We start from the raw sequence: 21,095 nt of genomic DNA on the forward strand, positions 1-21,095 counted from the left end.
GTTTTTTCCCCAAATTTAAAAAAAAAAAAAAAATTGGGGGTGGAACTAAAATGACTGCAAAAAAAAGTTTCATGAAAACATCATGCAAATGGTATTGAGCTTGGTATTAGGTCAATCAAATTCAGCAGAGACTGCATCTGTTTGGCTGCTTTCCCAGCTGCATCTAATTTGCAACCAATCCAGAATAATTAGCACTGCATTCAAAGCCTGAGGTCTCCTTTCCACAGACTGTTGAGCTGTGTGCTCAGCAAGCGGTTACCAGGCAGAAGTAAGCAGTTATCATGCGGCAACAAGCAGTTGCCGGGCAGCAGTGAGCAGTTACTAGGCATCAGTGAGCAGTTGAGAGATCCTGATCCTCTGCCTCTAATACCTTTTAGTCATAGCCCCTGAACAAGCATGCAGCAGATCAGGTGACTGAATTAGCTGCATGCTTGTTTCAGGTGTGTGATTCAAACATTACTACAGGCAACTGACATTGTTTAACCTTCCTGGCGGTAACCCCAAGTCAGGCTCAGGCTTGAAAATAGCAGCCAGGAGCGGTAATCCCAAGCCTGATTCGGGGTAGCCGCCTGTAGGTATAGGGAGACAGCGCCAGCGTGGCAGTGTTTACCTACCTACCTACCCACCCCAGGATCCAGACGTCGGCAGTCCTTCTTCCGGTACACCGAGGCTCTGGCTCTCTTGGGTAAAGCTGGCCACTAACGGTACAATTTCTAGTGAAAAATCGTTCGAGCGATCAAAAATTCTGATCGGATGAAAAATCGTTCACTACACCATCAGCTAACCAATCTTTGCTTCCTATCTATCACGACCACCAAGAAAATCCAAATTTTCGTTCGACGAAAATTCATTCGGGCGACATTTTTTCACTCGTTCATAATCGATTGTGTCCACCAATGGAGATTATTTACAACCAATCCGATCAGAATTTCTGATCGCTCGAACGATTTTTCGCTAGAAATTGGACCGTTAGTGACCAGCAAGAACGCAGTTTGTCATCATGACGACAGACCACAATCTCACTATAGGGTTACAGCACCACCTGAAGGATGGAGGGAGAATTGCAGCGCTGGATCCCAGGGAAGGGAGTAAGTGAGGACTGCTGCAGATCTCTCTGTGGTGTGATTCCCCCCCCCCCCCCCGGTTTTAGTGTCTAAAAGCGTGTGAAAAAATTGCACCGGTTTTACACCCTAAAATCCAGACATAATCATACCGCCGGGGATGATTAAAAAATAAATATGGCACCTTCCGTATAAAATGAAAAATACCACCCAGTGTGCTGTCAGGCTTGTTCCAGTATAATTAGCCTTTCCCTGGTTTTGTAAGCAGCCTATGTGCAGTAGTGATGGGTCATTCGCGAACGAGCGGGCTCTTTGCAGTGAATCAGAGGAGCCGATGCTCACTCTGAGAAGAGCCGATGCCTCAGCCGCCCCTTTTAGCTCTGCTTTGCTCCATAATAAAGGGCGCTGAGGCATTCTGGGAGATGTAGTCCTCTTCTTGCAGCTTGTAGGAGTGTTTGGGGCGGAGCAGAGCAGTAGCAGGAGGGATTGCCTCAGTCAGAGAAGTAGTCTGGAGTTGGCATGGAGACGGGGGCAGGGCTTTTAATCCGATTCTGAGTGGTGTCTAGTGATATTTAATTAAGAGCCGATTCAGAGCCGTAAGAGCCGGCTCTTTAATGGGAGCCGATTCAGAAGAGCCGATTCTCTGAGAAGAGACGGAATTCCCATCACTAATGTGCAGTGTGATCACATGATTTGTAGAAGGGAGGGGGAAGAGCCATGTGATCACATGATTTGTAGAAGGGAGGGGGAAGAGCCATGTGATCACATGATTTGTAGAAGGGAGGGGGAAGAGCCATGTGATCACATGATTTGTAGAAGGGAGGGGGAAGAGCCATGTGATCACATGATCTGTAGAAGGGAGGAGGGAAAAGTCATGTGATCTCATGCTGGCTTCTCATGAGAGATTTTGTTCAGCAATAAGACAAGTAGTTTTATACCTGTGTGCTGCCCCCCTACTGTTCAGTTTTTTAGTTTCAGAGCTTTAGGTGTAGCTGCGTTGGCCAGCCTGTTGCCTGACAATGGTTTCCATAGAAGAATTAAGTGTATTTGAGTCTCCACTGCCCCCCAGAAGGCCTGCTTTACCCAAGATGGTTGGGTTAGTCCAAGTAAGTGATTTAAAGCATCACTGGGATATAAACTGCACTGGGGTGTGTAATAAACTGCTCCTTGCTGTGACATCATCGGATATAATCTGAGCTGCTACAGATCAATTTGCCCTTTTATATCCCACTTGCGATTTTTATGACTGCAAAACGTTCTAAAACAAGGGAAGTGATTCTGGGCCCTGCATTCCTTTATGAAATCGCTCCAAAAATGCTGCATGTGGAGCAATTCCAATATCAGCAAGTTTCAGTCGCTCCTGAGGCCTCCTTGCAATTCATGTCTTTTGTTATCGCCAGCGATTTCTAGAAAGCATAAATCGTGGCTGAAATCGCTCAACCGTTTAATCACAGAGCTTAGGTCAAAATCAGAGCTGATTCCTATGGAATTAGTATGTACAATAAGCGTCTTACACACGAAAACTGAATTTGTGTGCTGTGATCATGATTTTCACACGTTTTCGAGCATGTCTTTCACTGTGATGGCTGAAAAAATAATCAATTGGAAATTTCCTAGCAAATCGTTTAGAACTGCGTTTGCGTTGTGCATGCGCTCCCATTCATTCAACCGAATGACAAATGCCAGCACTGTGCTTGCGACTGGGCTACAAACAGATTTCACCACTCTCTGTACAGAGCACTGCCATTACTCCTTACTGAATAGGTGCACGATTTATAAACTGGAAAAGACGAGATTTAATTCCTGGTCTCTTGTGTCAGAGGCGGTGCCCTTAAAGGGAACCCAAGATAAGAGGTATATGGGTGTTTCCTTTGCAACAATCCCAGTTGCCTGGCAGTCCTGCTGATCTCTCTGGCTGCAGTAGTGGCTTAAACACACAAGAAACAAGCATGCAGCTAATCCAGTCTGACTTCAGTCAGAGCACCTGATCTGCATGCTTGTTCAGGGGCTGTGGCTAAAAGTATTAGAGACACAGGATCAGCAGGAGAGTCAGGCAACTGGTATTATTTTAACCTGCCTGGCGTTCTGATTCCCGCGGACCTGCGGCCGCGGGAACGCTTTTGCAATTTTTTTTTATCATGTAGCTAGCCTAGCGCTAGCTACATGATTCCCCCCTCCCTGCGGCATCCCTCCCACCCCTCCGATCGCCGCCGGCGCAATCACCTGTCCGGAAATCCCGTTCTGAATGGGATTTCCTTGAGGGCTTCCCCCGTCGCCATGGCGACAAACGTCGGGACGTCATCGATGTTGTGACATCACAGGGAGTCCCGATCCACCCCTCAGCGCTGCCTGGCACTGATTGGCCAGGCAGCGCACGGGGTCTCGGGGGGGGGGGGGGGGGCTGTATCGTGTCGAATTGGCAGTGAGCAAAGTGCTTGCTGCGTGTTTAAAAAAAAAAAAAAAAATATTTAAATCGGCCAAGCTGGGCCTGAGCGGTGACCTCCGGCGTCTCTGGACGAGCTCAGCTCGTCCAGAACACCGGGGAGGTTAAAAGTAAAAATCCATATCCTTCTCAGTTTAGGTTCCCTTTAAAGGACAACTGTAGTGAAAGTAATGTGGTGGCTACCATATTTATTTCCTTTTAAACAATACCAGTTGCCCGGCTGTCCTGCTGAGCCTCTAACTCTTGTTGCCATAGACCCCGAACAAGCATGCAGATCAGATGTCTATAACAAATCTGACAAGATTAGCCTTGCATTCTTTCAGGTGTGTGATTTATGACACTACTGACCAGGAACATCAGCAGGACAGCTAGGCAACTGGTATCGTTTAAAAGGAAATGCATATGGCAGTTTCTGTACTGGAGGTAGCAGATCAGCACACACTGCAGTCAGTTTGTTTGTTTTCAAAACATTTTATTAAGTGAATGATGATTGCACATACGGTACATTGAATGTAGTTGCATTTTGATCATATCACTAAGGCCCGGTTCACATTAGCATTTGCCAACGGAAACCGGCCGTACAGTTCTGTGGTCCGTTCCGCTGAACGGACAAAAAAAATGCTGCAGGGCCCAATTTTCCGGAGCGTTTCGCTCTGCGAAACGGAAGGTTTTGCAGCATATAGGAACCAATGAAAACGGATGTTTTACACCACACTGCCTGTAAAACGGACCGTTTTCACCGGATCCAGCTGGCCTGAGCCGTATGTCCGGTTCCGTAAAAAAATGCTAATGTGAACCCGGGCCTAATTTTGTAATAAGAAAGCATAAAAGAACACTATTTTTTCATAGAGTAAAAAAGTAATAGAATGTGGTAGTAATTAGAAAAAGAAAGCAAAATGAACAAGGTATAACATTTAAAAATTAACCTGTGCCATACTCCAGTACATAGCTGTGTTTATGTAGTAGAGAAATGACTTTTGCTGTTTATATATGTATCTATTAGTCATTTATTAGGATCAAATGGTTAGAGGAGATAACTTACAAACTATTTGTCATATTCTCTCTAAGGCAGGAGTAGGGATATGGCTCGGGAGCCAGATGTGGATCTTTTAAAGGCTACATCTGCCTTACAGACAAATCAGTAGGGGTTGAGTCACTAAGCTACACGGCTCAAGCAGCACAGCTTAGTGTGGCAGCGCAAATGACATTTTCAAAGCAGTGCACGCTACTGCTGTACTAATGCATTACTAACTTACTCATGCTACCCCCAAAATTAACAGCTGCTCCAATTGTCCCACCCTGGACCCTGTCAGGTACAGTGACTTTGTAGAATGAGATCCCCTCTTGTCCCTACAAAGTGAACCGACTCCCAAGTCAGCTAGCTAATTGTACAAGCTGTTAGTCGGTATTTCTCCTGTCTAAGAAATTGCTGATGTTACTGAAGCCCAAGAGAAGCTGAAGTTGTGTCTGACACGATCGCTGCCCGGTGGATCGGCTGTTTACACATCACCATGGAAACAGGGACGTGAGCCCTACTGTCCCAGTTTGAAACATGTATGGCTCTCACAGATTTACATTTGAAAATATGTAGTATTTGTGGTTCTCTCAGCCAAAAAGGTTCCTGACCGCTGCACTAAGAGAACCTTCTTATGCTGGGCATACACGGATAACTGTGCAGGCTTATCAATCGAGCCTTATGGCTCGATTGATAATATCCGACAGGTCCGATGACCTGCCGGATAGATTCCACACTCGATCCCCGCCGGCGGAGAATAGCGGGGAATCGAGCAGCTGATTCGGAGCGCCCGCTGGGATCGGGATCGACCCATGTATGCCCAGCATTAGAGATGTCTATGAGTAATCCTATCCTACTAATATAATAAATGGGAAAGTTCGGATGTTTGGATGTTTGTTAATCGATCACGCAAAAACGGCTGAACGGATTTGAATGAAATTTGGCACACACATAGTACATTACCTGGAATAAAGTATAGGATCATTTGTATTCCCATAACTAAAAAGGGGGCGGAGACAAATACAAATTTCACTGAAAAATGTAAACTGCAGCCATTCTTACACTGTTACACTGGGGGTGTGTTTAGCTTCTAAGGGTAACAATGGTTAATTTGCATATATTCAGCAGTGATGCTCTGGGAGACATCTCAAGCTCACTCCAACCTCAATTATCGCAAATTCTTTCTGTTTTAGGAAAGCAAACTCTTGTTGTTCTTAACATCTTAGTAAGGGGGCTTTTAGGACCATTGTAGTCCCTTACACACTCCAATGAGTTCTGGGTCACCATGAGCTGGCTGGTTAGTCTGTACCTCTCTGTGTTACAAGCCCTACTGCATAGAGCCAAATTAACCCATGCCATGCACTGATGAGGATCAAACAACCCAAAACAGTCTGTATGCATGTTGGATTACTATGGCTCTGTACAAATTAACAAGCTGACACATATTGCATTCCAGCGGTTCTGGAGGTGTGTTTAGCTTCTAAGGGTACAATGGTTAATTTGCATATATTCAGCAGTGGTGCTCTGGGAGACATCTCAAGCTCACTCCAACCTGAATTATCGCAAATTCTTTCTGTTTTAGGAAAGCAAACTTTTGTTTTTCTTAACATCTTAGTAAGGGGGCTTTTAGGACCATTGTAGTCCCTTACACACTCCAATGAGTTCTGGGTCACCATGAGCTAGCTGGTTAGTCTGTACCTCTCGGTGTTACAAGCCCTACTGCATAGAGCCAAATTAACCCATGTCATGCACTGATGAGGATCAAACAACCCAAAACAGTCTGTATGCATGTTGGATTACTATGGCTCTGTACAAATTAACAAGCTGACACATATTGCATTCCAGCGGTTCTGGAGGTGTGTTTAGCTTCTAAGGGTACAATGGTTAATTTGCATATATTCAGCAGTGGTGCTCTGGGAGACATCTCAAGCTCACTCCAACCTGAATTATCGCAAATTCTTTCTGTTTTAGGAAAGCAAACTTTTGTTTTTCTTAACATCTTCGTAAGGGGGCTTTTAGGACCATTGTAGTCCCTTACACACTCCAATGAGTTCTGGGTCACCATGAGCTTGCTGGTTAGTCTGTACCTCTCGGTGTTACAAGCCCTACTGCATAGAGCCAAATTAACCCATGCCATGCACTGATGAGGATCAAACAACCCAAAACAGTCTATATGCATGTTGGATTACTATGGCTCTGTACAAATTAACAAGCTGACACATATTGCATTCCAGCGGTTCTGGAGGTGTGTTTAGCTTCTAAGGGTAGAATGGTTAATTTGCATATATTCAGCAGTGGTGCTCTGGGAGACATCTCAAGCTCACTCCAACCTGAATTATCGCAAATTCTTTCTGTTTTAGGAAAGCAAACTTTTGTTTTTCTTAACATCTTAGTAAGGGGGCTTTTAGGACCATTGTAGTCCCTTACACACTCCAATGAGTTCTGGGTCACCATGAGCTTGCTGGTTAGTCTGTACCTCTCGGTGTTACAAGCCCTACTGCATAGAGCCAAATTAACCCATGCCATGCACTGATGAGGATCAAACAACCCAAAACAGTCTGTATGCATGTTGGATTACTATGGCTCTGTACAAATTAACAAGCTGACACATATTGCATTCCAGCGGTTCTGGAGGTGTGTTTAGCTTCTAAGGGTACAATGGTTTATTTGCATATATTCAGCAGTGATGCCTGGGAGACATCTCAAGCTCACTCCAACCTGAATTATCGCAAATTCTTTCTGTTTTAAGAAAGCAAACTTTTGTTTTTCTTACACTGTTAATGGTAGGGTTCTCAAACTTTGCACAGTTGGTCGTTGGGTGACTAGGATTATTATTCAGAAAAGTGGTGGTTGGAGCCTATAAAAGCCAATCAAAATTCACCTATTGATTTTCAAGGGGAATATTTACATTTCTGCCATTCTTGCACTATTAATGGCACAAGCCTCAAACCTGGTATAGTTGATCATTGGGTGACTGGGGTTCAATTTCAGGAAGGGGGTGGAGCCACAAATGGCCAATCAGATTTGTTTCATGCCAATGCAAATTATTGTTGCCAAACACCGCAAAGCTCACAAACTTGGTAATTGAGTAATTGAGTAATTATGTGTTAGGGTTAGGAAAAGTGGGCACAGCCAACACCAGCCAAATACATAAGCGGGCAACGCAGGGTCATCAGTAGGCGGAGACAATCACAAATTTCACTGAGAAAATGTAAACTGCAGCAATTGTTACACTGTTAATGGCAGGGTTCTCAAACTTTGCACAGTTGGTCACTGGGTGACTGAGATTAATATTCAGAAAAGTGGGTGGAGCCTATAAAAGCTACAAAATACACCTATTAATCTTTAAGGGGAATATTTAATTGCTGCCATTCTTGCACTGGTAATGGCACAAGCCTCTTGCACTGTTAATCACCTGTACCTGGTACAGTTGGCCATTGGGTGATTGGGGTTCAAATTCAAAAAAAGGGGTGGAGCCACATACAATCAGATTTATTTTATTTCAATGCAATTATTGATGCTCACAAACTTGGTCATTAAGTAATTTTGTGTTAGGGTTAGAAAAAGTGGGCGGAGCCAACACCAGCCAAATACATACCCAGGCAATGCTGAGTCTTCAGTGGGCGGAGACAAACACAAATTTCACTGGGAAAATGTAAACTGCAGCCATTCTTACATTGTTAAATTGTAGGGTTCAAAACTTTGCACAGTAGGTCACTGGGTGACTGGGATTAATATTCAGAAAAGTGGGTGGAGCCTACAAAAGCTAATCAAAATTCACCTATTGATTTTCAAAGGAGTGGAGCCACAGCCAATTAGATTTATTTCATTTCAATGCCAATTATTGATGCCAAAGACCGCAATGCTCACAAACTAGGTCATCATTGAGTAATTGTGTGTTGGGATTAGAAAAAGTGGGCATAGCTAACACTAGCCATTTACATACCCGGACTCCTTTAACCATTTGTGGTTAAAGGAGTCTATTTTATTATGTAAGTTGGCGTAGATACATTCATAAATTATAATTTGTGTTAATTATTTGAGTGATGTCGTATATTGAACGTATAGTGGGGTCTGGAAATTGCTATTTTTTTTGTGAGAGTAATGTTGGCTATCAGATGTCTATGGTTGGGAGGAAATTGGTTTAAAGGGATACTGTAGGGGGGTCGAGGGAAAATGAGTTGATCTTACCCGGAGCTTCTAATGGTCCCCCGCAGACATCCTGTGCCCGCACAGCCACTCACCGATGCTCTGGCCCCGCCTCTGGTTCACTTCTGGAATTTCAGACTTTAAAGTCTTAAAACCACTGCGCCTGCGTTGCCGTGTCCCCGATCCCGCTGATGTCACCAGTAGTGTACTGCGCAGGCCCAGTATGGTCTGTGGTGACATCAGCCGGATTGAGGACACGGCAACGCAGGCACAGTGGTTTTCAGACTTTAAAGTCTAAAATTCCAGAAGTGAACCGGAGGCGGGGCCGGAGCATTGGGGAGTGGCTGCGTGGGCACAGGATGTCTGCGGGGGACCATTAGAAGCCCTGAGTAAGTTCAACTCATTTTCCCCCGACCCACTACAGTATCCCTTTAAGTTTAAATGAAAATGTGCTAGTCCCGGAGAGTGAGCTTGCTATCAGTATTCTCAAGTGTAATTGCGTATACTGCACATTCTGGGAGCGGCATGCCTTTTTTTTTTTTTTTTTTTTTTTTTTTTTTTAGAAAAAGTGTGGAGGATTAGTACAGCAAATAAGTAAACTGCATTATTGTTCAGGGCTCTATATTGAGCACATATAGAGGGAATGTCCATCTGTCATGGTGTACACGTGAGCAGTCTCACACTCTCTGTCACGTACCCCCTGCAGCCCCCTCTTGCCTCCTTCCCGCTGTCTACAAGGATTTTTAGCCATAAACACTTTGCTTGCCAGAAAAGGCGATTGAGCAGGCTGAATATAGGCTGCATACAGGTTCTCTTTAGGCATGAGGACTCTGACACTGTAAAATGACAAGACTGCACAGAGTTTAGGTATGGCGGTATGGCGGCTTCTTTTCCCGGATCGCCTCGAGTGACCCGGGGATTCTCTGAATGGTTCTCTTTATAATGTCAGACTGCTCTCCTCTCTTGTGCGACACACACTCTGTGTGATGATATTTATGAGTCGATGTAACTGGCCCTCGGAACCGCTCGACGCACGCAACTCCTGCAGAGGGGGTCAGGAGAGGGAAGCCTAAAGGATGACTGAAGGGTGAGGGGTATGGAGGCTGCCATATTTACTTATTTTCAAAGGACAACTGTAGTGAGAAGAATAAGGAGGCTGCCATATTTATTTCCTGTTAAACAATACCAGTTACCTGGCAGCCTTGTTGATCTATTTGGCTGCAGTAGTGTCTGAATCACACCAGAAACAAGCATGCAGCTAATCTTTTCATATCTGACAATGTCAAACGCCTGATCTGCTGCATGCTTGTTCAGGGTCTGTGGTTTAGTTTTATGCTACGTACACACATGCGACAACGATCGTTCGTTGAGAACGACAAACGAACTTTTAATTGATGAAAGAACGACCTAAGTAAAGATAGTTTTAAAAGGTGTGTAACGATCTGATCGTTAGAACGAACGTTACATCACGTAAAGCAACTATTGCGCCTGCGCATAAAAATGAGAAGTTTCACAGAGAAATAGTGAAATGCGCATGTCAAGCCTAGTACGCACGACCGTTTCCAACGATGTACTACTTTTGCAAACGATCGTCATTGGTTAAAATCCGCCGAGACAGAACTTTCTTTTGTAGCGATTTGGCTCGTTCGTCGTTTGCCTTAATAGTCGGTGGTTCGTTTTTTGTAACGATCGTCGTTGGTAAAGATCGGGGAACGATCGTTACAAACGACTATAGTCGCATGTGTGTACGCACCTTTAGAGGCAGAGGATCAGCAGGACAGCCAGGTAACTGGTATTGCTTATAAGGAAGTAAATATGGCAGCCTCCATATCCCTTACGGTTGTCCTTTAAGCAATACCAGTTGCCTGAAAGCCATGCTGGTATATTTGGCTACAGCAGTATCTCAACCACACAACAAAAACAAGCATGCGGCTAATCTATTCAGACTTGAGTCATAAACACCTGATCTGCTGCATGCTTGTTCAGGGTCTAGGGCTAAAACGATTAGAGGCAGCGGATCAGCAGGATAGTCAGGCAACTGGCATTGCTTAAAAGGAAATAAAGATGGCAGCCTCCCATGTTCCTCTTAGTAGTTCAGATATCTATTAACCTCCTTGCCGGTTATCCCGAGCTCAGTTCGGGGTAACCTGCGCAGGAGGATTTCTCAGGCCCCGCTGGGCCGATTTGCATAAATTTTTTTTGTTACAAGCAGCTAGCACTTTGCTAGCTGCTTGTAACATCCGATCGCCGCCTATCCGCCCCCCCTCCAGACCCCTTGCGCAGCCTGGCCAATCGGGGCCAGGCAGCGCTGAGGGGTGGCCCGGGATTCCCTATGTCCCGACGTCGGTGACATCATCCCACCCCGTCGCCATGGCGACCGGGGAAGCCCAGCAGGAAATCCCGTTCTGAACGGGATTTCCTGCTTACTCCGATCGCCGGAAGCGATCAGAGTGGCTGCAGAGCTGCCGCTGCTCAGCGGCTATCCTGTAGCGAGCCATTGGCTCGCTACATGATTTAAAAAAAAAAAAAAAGTGCTGCGCTGCCTCCTTGCCGGGGGAATTAGACCGGCAAGGAGGTTAACGGGAATGTTTTGCTCATGAGTTCTTTGTGATATGTGTGACTAGGGTGTGTGGCTGGATAGGGCTAGATGGGTGTGGCTGGATAGGGCTAGATGGGTGTGGCTGGATAGGGCTAGATGGGTGTGGCTGGATAGGGCTAGATGGGTGTGGCTGGATAGGGCTAGATGGGTGTGGCTGGATAGGGCTAGATGGGTGTGGCTGGATAGGGCTAGATGGGTGTGGCTGGATAGGGCTAGATGGGTGTGGCTGGATAGGGCTAGGCGGGTGTGGCTGGATAGGGCTAGGCGGGTGTGGCTGGATAGGGCTAGGCGGGTGTGGCTGGATAGGGCTAGATGGGTGTGGCTGGATAGGGCTAGATGGGTGTGGCTGGATAGGGCTAGATGGGTGTGGCTGGATAGGGCTAGGCGGGTGTGGCTGGATAGGGCTAGGCGGGTGTGGCTGGATAGGGCTAGATGGGTGTGGCTGGATAGGGCTAGGCGGGTGTGGCTGGATAGGGCTAGGTGGGTGTGGCAGGGGAGTGGTCTTGGTGTCCTACATTTTTAAAGCTGACCTGAACTCAGAATTTCCTCTCTGCTCTAAAAGAAAAGCAACAGCACAATAACCGTTACAGAAAAACATGTCCTTATTGTGGATCATAGTGCTCCTTCAGAGGTCCTGCAGTGTAGTTATTTCCTGATTTGGTGGGAGCACAGAAAGGGTTTAACTCCTGTGTTTACAAATTAGCTCTCAATTTGGCAAACAGCTGGGAGCTCAAATTACACTGGCTCATTACTCGCTGAGAAGGGAGGAATAAAGAGTGTGTTCTCTATAAACACACACAAGGTGAACACAGAGTATTTCTCTGTTTTCCTCCTCTCCTGTACAAGAGTTCAGTTCCTCTTCCCTACAGAAAGTTGGGAGAGATGCATATTTGTTGCTTGTTCAGGTTCTATGGCTAAAAGTATTAGAGGCAGAGGATCAGCCGTACAGCCAGGCAATGTGCATTGTTGGGACAGCGCTCCTCTTTAACCATGAATGCAGCTGTACTGCACCTGTGTGAGTATGGCCATGCCGGCGCGGTATGCTGAAGCCACTCCTACAGGAGCGGCTCTGTGCTGCTGTGAGGGCGTGGCTGCACTCACGCCAGGAGAGGGGCGTGGTGTCGGGCAGTGGCGGAGGAGTACAGGAGTGGCTCTGTGCTACTGTGAGGGCGTGGCTGCACTCACGCCAGGAGAGGGGCGTGGTCTCGGGCAGTGGCGGAGAAGTACAGGAGTGGCTCTGTGCTACTGTGAGGGCGTGGCTGCACTCACGCCAGGAGAGGGTTGTGGTCTCGGGCAGTGGTGGAGGAGTACAGGAATGGCTCTGTGCTGCTGTAAGGGCGTGGCTGCACTCACGCCAGGAGAGGGGCGTGGTCTCGGGCAGTGGCGGAGAAGTACAGGAGTGGCTCTGTGCTACTGTGAGGTCGTGGCTGCACTCACGTCAGGAGAGGGGTGTGGTCTCGGGCAGTGGTGGAGTACAGGAATGGCTCTGTGCTACTGTGAGGGCGTGACTGCACTCATGCCAGGAGACGGGCGTGGTCTCGGACAGTGGCGGAGGACCAGTGGACAGCGAGGGGAGCCTCAGTAGGATCCAGAGGCTTCTATCCCTTTTAGGTGAGTATTTGTTTCTCAACCTGAGCTTCGGCTCAGATTGTCTTTACCAGGAAAGAAATATGTCAGCCTTCATATCCCTTTCACTTCAGGCATGTTTTAAAAATTTCATCTGATTTGCAAAAGGATCGCATTGTATTTTTGCTTTGCAGTATGCGTTGAAGCAGCTCACACCAGCCTGAGCCAGGACTTTACATATGACATCCTGCTGGAATATGAAAGCCTTGCTAAAGTGGTCACCTGGGGATGGGAAATCTCTGTAAAGATCAAAAGCGTACAAGAAAACGCCTTGAAATTCGCATGTCACAGCTAGCCCAGATGTGACAAGTGGCTCGGCAGACCATAATGTCACAAACAGGGAAATTTTGTTAGTCTTGGGGCAAGAAACTGCCTCTGGCCAGGAAATGGCTTATTGTGCCAAGAGCAGTCAAGTCCCCACCTTTGATCTGCTGTGAAATACACTTTTAAAACTAGTTCCTCCCCTTCCCAATGAAGTTGCAGCCTCCAGGCGTATCTCACAGTATAAGAAGCAGGGCCAAATTGTAGCTCTCTGGAGATAGCAAGGACGCTAAGGGCTGCCCGACTACTGGTCGAAGCGGTGTTCTCCCGCCAATGACGTTCAAACAACGCTGATAACGTTTATTTTTCCCCGTTTATTTCGGTAAGCAAATAGCTTTGTGTGTATCTTTGTAAACTCTTAATCTTGTAACTTTTTATTTTGTAACTTTTTTACTTTGTTTTTGTACATCTTTTGTATATATTATTTTCTGCATTGTTCCATTTTTTTTTTTCTAGAATATTAAATTGTTATTTAATAAACTGACTTCTGCTGTACTAAACTAACACTCATAGCCTAGAAGAGAGTGAAATGTAACTAAGTTCATGCCTGATTGTATGATTGAGCGACACTACCGTATGAGATTGTAATTGCATTGTGTGTATGGGGCACTTCTGCGCTCGACAGCCAAGTGGGAATTCTAACAGTATCGTTCGGAACGACTGTTAGTGGTTTTGCTTCACTACAGTGTAAGATTGCAACTGTGGGTGTGTGCGTGGCGTTCTCGTATTCGGCCTAAAGCGCAAAGCTGACCCAAATACGAAAACGCAGATTGCGTGTTGAGCACTCGACAGCTGAGTGGATGTGTCTAGCAACGGCTAGTGGTGGCAGTGGGAAGTGTTTGAGGGGTCCCAGCCTTGTTTGTAGCTTGAATAAGGCTGCTCCCCGCTTGATCTGGTCAAACCCGCAGTCGGGAACCGTATACGCAGGCGTGCCGCGGCCGGTTCCTGACACCCCACTAATTGCCTAACTTCTTCCTTTATAGGGTTGCCCAGTATAGGTAGCCAGGTATAGATGCCCCCAGTGTAGGTAGCCAGGTAAAGGTGCTCCCAGTATAGGTATCCAGGCATAGGTGCCCCCAGTATAGGTAGCCAGGTATAGTTTTCCCCAGTATAGGTAGCGTAGCGACCAGGCAGCATACAGCGTCGCTCTCTTCCTCTGGTGTGAACGGTTTCTGCCTGGCACCACCCCCAGACATTCACCGCCTGAAAGCGTCGCCTCCAGCCGCATCATGGGGTGGACCAGTGCTGTAGTGGGGGAGCAGGCAGGGGTGGCACAGAGAGGGGGGGGGGGGGGACATTGGAGGTACAGGGGGGAGAGATGAAATGGTGTTCCGACTGAACCACTTCCTACCAGCCCTTTGCCGGTGGGAAGTGAGCCCCCCCCCCCCCCCCTTTCCCTGCAGCCACCCGCAGGTGTATTCCAGTCGTATGCCATGCAAAGCAGACTGTTTTCAAAGGTCAGTTTTGCAGGAACTTGTTCAGAACGGATTAAGGTTGAGAACAAACCTACAATCCCTATCTCATTCCTTATCCGGGGACTACTGCACCTACACACACGATTATTCTCTCAAAAACTCATCAAACGTGTATGTTTTATGTTTTGTTTTCAAATGATTCCAGCAAAGTCATTATAGGCAGGGTGAATATTTTGTAAATAGAGCAGTATGCTTGAATTGTAATTCCATTATTATCATGAGATGTTTTATAAACATTGAGCCTCTACGCCCATTGAGCAATATTCTTCCTAAAGCTCCTGTGAAGGGACATGTGTTGGCATCCAGCTGCAGATGTCGGTCAGACGTGGGAGGTTGCTGGATACAGTAGATGGCAGTGCGTGTCCATCCTTCTGAAAGTCTTCTTACTCAGCCCAGCCTGATGCCTCATTCAGAGAGGTGTGTGTGTGTGTGTGTGTGTGTGTTTAGGGTTTGGCATAGCAGTGCCCAAAGGTCCTGTGCACACTCTGTGCTGTATGGGAATTTGATGACATGTCTGCCGTGTGTGTAAACGCTCAGCCCAGCCTGCCTCATACAGAGGTGTGTGTGTGTGTGTGTGTGTGTGTGTGTGTGTGTGTGTGTGTGTGTGTGTGTGTGTGTGTGTGTGTGTGTGTGTGTGTGTGTGTGCGCGCGCGCGTGCGTCCTGTCTGTGTCTCTGTGCAGTGCACACTCTTCAGAGGACCTGCTGTGTGTCTCTGTGCAGTGCACCCTCTTCAGAGGACCTGCTGTGTGTCTCTGTGCAGTGCACACTCTTCAGAGGACCTGCTGTGTCTCTGTGCAGTGCACACTCTTCAGAGGACCTGCTGTGTCTCTGTGCAGTGCACACTCTTCAGAGGACCTGCTGTGTCTCTGTGCAGTGCACACTCTTCAGAGGACCTGCTGTGTCTCTGTGCAGTGCACACTCTTCAGAGGACCTGCTGTGTCTCTGTGCAGTGCACACTCTTCAGAGGACCTGCTGTGTCTCTGTGCAGTGCACACTCTTCAGAGGACCTGCTGTGTCTCTGTGCAGTGCACACTCTTCAGAGGACCTGCTGTGTGTCTGTACAGTGCACACTCTTCAGAGGACCTGCTTTGTGTCTGTACAGTGCACCCTCTTCAGAGGACCTGCTGTGTGTCTCTGTGCAGTGCACCCTCTTCAGAGGACCTGCTGTGTGTCTCTGTGCAGTGCACACTCTTCAGAGGACCTGCTGTGTCTCTGTGCAGTGCACACTCTTCAGAGGACCTGCTGTGTGTCTCTGTGCAGTGCACACTCTTCAGAGGACCTGCTGTGTCTCTGTGCAGTGCACACTCTTCAGAGGACCTGCTGTGTCTCTGTGCAGTGCACCCTCTTCAGAGGACCTGCTGTGTGTCTCTGTGCAGTGCACACTCTTCAGAGGACCTGCTGTGTCTCTGTGCAGTGCACACTCTTCAGAGGACCTGCTGTGTCTCTGTGCAGTGCACACTCTTCAGAGGACCTGCTGTGTCTCTGTGCAGTGCACACTCTTCAGAGGACCTGCTGTGTCCCTGTGCAGTGCACACTCTTCAGAGGACCTGCTGTGTCTCTGTGCAGTGCACACTCTTCAGAGGACCTGCTGTGTCTCTGTGCAGTGCACACTCTTCAGAGGACCTGCTGTGTCTCTGTGCAGTGCACACTCTTCAGAGGACCTGCTGTGTCTCTGTGCAGTGCACACTCTTCAGAGGACCTGCTGTGTCTCTGTGCAGTGCACACTCTTCAGAGGACCTGCTGTGTCTCTGTGCAGTGCACACTCTTCAGAGGACCTGCTGTGTCTCTGTGCAGTGCACACTCTTCAGAGGACCTGCTGTGTCTCTGTGCAGTGCACACTCTTCAGAGGACCTGCTGTGTCTCTGTGCAGTGCACACTCTTCAGAGGACCTGCTGTGTCTCTGTGCAGTGCACACTCTTCAGAGGACCTGCTGTGTCTCTGTGCAGTGCACACTCTTCAGAGGACCTGCTGTGTCTCTGTGCAGTGCACCCTCTTCAGAGGACCTGCTGTGTCTCTGTGCAGTGCACCCTCTTCAGAGGACCTGCTGTGTCTCTGTGCAGTGCACCCTCTTCAGAGGACCTGCTGTGTCTCTGTGCAGTGCACCCTCTTCAGAGGACCTGCTGTGTCTCTGTGCAGTGCACCCTCTTCAGAGGACCTGCTGTGTCTCTGTGCAGTGCACTCTCTTCAGAGGACCTGCTGTGTGTCTGTGCAGTGCACCCTCTTCAGAGGACCTGCTGTGTGTCTGTGCAGTGCACCCTCTTCAGAGGACCTGCTGTGTGTCTGTACAGTGCACCCTCTTCAGAGGACCTGCTTTGTGTCTGTACAGTGCACCCTCTTCAGAGGACCTGCTGTGTGTCTCTGTGCAGTGCACACTCTTCAGAGGACCTGCTGTGTCTCTGTGCAGTGCACACTCTTCAGAGGACCTGCTGTGTCTCTGTGCAGTGCACCCTCTTCAGAGGACCTGCTGTGTGTCTCTGTGCAGTGCACACTCTTCAGAGGACCTGCTGTGTCTCTGTGCAGTGCACACTCTTCAGAGGACCTGCTGTGTCTCTGTGCAGTGCACACTCTTCAGAGGACCTGCTGTGTCTCTGTGCAGTGCACACTCTTCAGAGGACCTGCTGTGTCCCTGTGCAGTGCACACTCTTCAGAGGACCTGCTGTGTCTCTGTGCAGTGCACACTCTTCAGAGGACCTGCTGTGTCTCTGTGCAGTGCACACTCTTCAGAGGACCTGCTGTGTCTCTGTGCAGTGCACACTCTTCAGAGGACCTGCTGTGTCTCTGTGCAGTGCACACTCTTCAGAGGACCTGCTGTGTCTCTGTGCAGTGCACACTCTTCAGAGGACCTGCTGTGTCTCTGTGCAGTGCACACTCTTCAGAGGACCTGCTGTGTCTCTGTGCAGTGCACACTCTTCAGAGGACCTGCTGTGTCTCTGTGCAGTGCACACTCTTCAGAGGACCTGCTGTGTCTCTGTGCAGTGCACACTCTTCAGAGGACCTGCTGTGTCTCTGTGCAGTGCACACTCTTCAGAGGACCTGCTGTGTCTCTGTGCAGTGCACACTCTTCAGAGGACCTGCTGTGTCTCTGTGCAGTGCACACTCTTCAGAGGACCTGCTGTGTCTCTGTGCAGTGCACCCTCTTCAGAGGACCTGCTGTGTCTCTGTGCAGTGCACCCTCTTCAGAGGACCTGCTGTGTCTCTGTGCAGTGCACCCTCTTCAGAGGACCTGCTGTGTCTCTGTGCAGTGCACCCTCTTCAGAGGACCTGCTGTGTCTCTGTGCAGTGCACCCTCTTCAGAGGACCTGCTGTGTCTCTGTGCAGTGCACTCTCTTCAGAGGACCTGCTGTGTGTCTGTGCAGTGCACCCTCTTCAGAGGACCTGCTGTGTGTCTGTGCAGTGCACCCTCTTCAGAGGACCTGCTGTGTGTCTGTACAGTGCACCCTCTTCAGAGGACCTGCTTTGTGTCTGTACAGTGCACCCTCTTCAGAGGACCTGCTGTGTGTCTGTACAGTGCACCCTCTTCAGAGGACCTGCTGTGTGTCTGTACTGTGCTGTATGGGATGCCTCATTCAGAGAGGTTTGTGTGTGTGTGTGTTTTAGGCAGAGGGCTTGTCACACCAGTGCTCAGAGGACCTGTCTGTACAGTGCACACTCTCAGAGGGACCTGTATGACTCTGTACAGTGCACACTCTGTGGACCTGTCTGTACAGTGCACACTCTGTGGACCTGTCTGTACAGTGCACACTCTGTGGACCTGTCTGTACAGTGCACACTCTGTGGACCTGTCTGTACAGTGCACACTCTGTGGACCTGTCTGTACAGTGCACACTCTGTGGACCTGTCTGTACAGCGCACACTCTGTGGACCTGTCTGTACAGCGCACACTCTGTGGACCTGTCTGTACAGCGCACACTCTGTGGACCTGTCTGTACAGCGCACACTCTGTGGACCTGTCTGTACAGCGCACACTCTGTGGACCTGTCTGTACAGCGCACACTCTGTGGACCTGTCTGTACAGCGCACACTCTGTGGACCTGTCTGTACAGCGCACACTCTGTGGACCTGTCTGTACAGCGCACACTCTGTGGACCTGTCTGTACAGCGCACACTCTGTGGACCTGTCTGTACAGCGCACACTCTGTGGACCTGTCTGTACAGCGCACACTCTGTGGACCTGTCTGTACAGCGCACACTCTGTGGACCTGTCTGTACAGCGCACACTCTGTGGACCTGTCTGTACAGCGCACACTCTGTGGACCTGTCTGTACAGCGCACACTCTGTGGACCTGTCTGTACAGCGCACACTCTGTGGACCTGTCTGTACAGCGCACACTCTGTGGACCTGTCTGTACAGCGCACACTCTCCAGTGGACCTGTCTGTACAGTGCACACTCTCCAGTGGACCTGTCTGTACAGTGCACACTCTCCAGTGGACCTGTCTGTACAGTGCACACTCTCCAGTGGACCTGTCTGTACAGTGCACACTCTCCAGTGGACCTGTCTGTACAGTGCACACTCTCCAGTGGACCTGTCTGTACAGTGCACACTCTCCAGTGGACCTGTCTGTACAGTGCACACTCTCCAGTGGACCTGTCTGTACAGTGCACACTCTCCAGTGGACCTGTCTGTACAGTGCACACTCTCCAGTGGACCTGTCTGTACAGTGCACACTCTGTGGACCTGTCTGTACAGTGCGCACTCTGTGGACCTGTCTGTACAGTGCACACTCTCCAGTGGACCTGTCTGTACAGTGCACACTCTCCAGTGGACCTGTCTGTACAGTGCACACTCTCCAGTGGACCTGTCTGTACAGTGCACACTCTCCAGTGGACCTGTCTGTACAGTGCACACTCTCCAGTGGACCTGTCTGTACAGTGCACACTCTCCAGTGGACCTGTCTGTACAGTGCACACTCTCCAGTGGACCTGTCTGTACAGTGCACACTCTCCAGTGGACCTGTCTGTACAGTGCACACTCTCCAGTGGACCTGTCTGTACAGCGCACACTCTCCAGTGGACCTGTCTGTACAGCGCACTCTCTGTGCTGTATGGGAATTCAGTGACATATCTGTAATGTGTGTAAACGCTCAGCGTCTATGATAGGTGTTGGGTGACACAGGAGCCACCCACTCCGGGCTGACCTAACTGTGGTTAACTTTCCAGAGTCATAAGTTGCCTAGACTGCATGCCTGGAGGCGAAGCAAGCTGAGGGTCCTCTATCTCCATGGTGTCCATACCTGTGAGTATAAAGCATACTTCTTGTTATGGGGGCTGAGCATTCTCTAGTGTTTGGGGGAGTCTCATTTCTCAGCATTTTTGTAGAGCAGGTCCCCCTTGTCCATAACCCGGTTTTCTGAGTCCCCCCCCCCCCCCCTCCCCGCTGTGGATCTTTTGCCAGAGACCCCTCAATATGCCTGTATTTGGGAGCAGCTCCCCCCACTATAGTGTGTGACTTATTTCCAGATATTCTTATGCTTCAGGTTACTAAATCCGTTATTCAGATTTATTATATAATCTGCTCTTTTTATTGAATTAAAAAGAAAACTATAATGAATTAACTCTGGCAAATTGCAGTATTTTCTGAGGCCAGTTTAACCCCTGGGGAATCAGGGATAGGTGAATTGAGCATTTAGGCAATAGAATATTAGACACTATATACCCTTATATAATATGTGATTTATTTTTTGGAATTTTTGGCTCTTCGGATAAAAGCTGTAATTCTGAGCTACACAAAGCTCTCCCGGGAATGATCTGTGCGGAGTGTGTCAGGCAATATCGGGGCGTTCGCTGTATGAACCGCTATAACTCATATACTGTGCTTGACTTGTAATATCTATACTGTCCTTGTCCTTGTACTGTATCATTTGTGTCTGTAAGCAACTGTCACATTCCTGCAAGCGCAAACTTATTCAGCCAAAACAAAGTTTATTCTGCTAAAAATATGCTGAAAGCCTGTACTGTTTGGGGGGGGGGGGGGGGGGAGCATAAAAGGAACCAACTGATGTTGGTATACAGCTGTAGCAACTTCAGCAAAAAATTAAGCAGGTAAAATCTGACAGAGCCAACAGATTTTGGACTAGTCCATCTCCTCATGGGGGGTTATCTGGATTTGCTTTATCAAAAACAATCCCTGAATGGCAGTTGCTAAGTCTAACTGACAAAGTTAATAGGGAGGCTGGCTGGTATCTTACTATTTTGGGAGTTAAACTGCCGTTCAGGAAATGCTGTAGAAAACAAAGAAAACTCTGAGAATCCCTCACGAGGAGATGGACTAGTCTAAAACTTGTCGGTTCTGCCATATTTTAATGGTTTACTTTTTTCACTGGAGTGGACCTTTTAAGGATGGTTGTGGCCAGATTAAATGTAAAGTGGCTACTTAGCTTTGGGGCTATTGGGTTGAGAGTCTCCT

At 48.2% G+C, this 21,095-nt stretch overlaps 1 protein-coding gene across 12 annotated transcripts in view; it reads left to right on the forward strand.

Annotated features, from left to right (window-relative positions):
* ANO1 (anoctamin 1) overlaps positions 1 to 21,095 on the forward strand; it is a 1,209,699-nt gene that overhangs the window by 959,535 nt on the left and 229,069 nt on the right. The window contains exon 1 of one of the 12 annotated variants that reach the window (XM_068260049.1): positions 19,837 to 19,925. The exons of the other annotated variants lie outside the window; for them this stretch is intronic. Within the exon in view, the coding sequence (XP_068116150.1) occupies positions 19,911 to 19,925 (15 nt within the window). The 5' untranslated portion in view covers positions 19,837 to 19,910. Of the gene's footprint in view, positions 1 to 19,836; positions 19,926 to 21,095 lie in introns of those variants that run through there. 12 annotated transcript variants of the gene reach the window in all.

Source organism: Hyperolius riggenbachi, chromosome 11, assembly GCF_040937935.1.
Source record: "Hyperolius riggenbachi isolate aHypRig1 chromosome 11, aHypRig1.pri, whole genome shotgun sequence".
NCBI lineage: Eukaryota > Metazoa > Chordata > Amphibia > Anura > Hyperoliidae > Hyperolius > Hyperolius riggenbachi.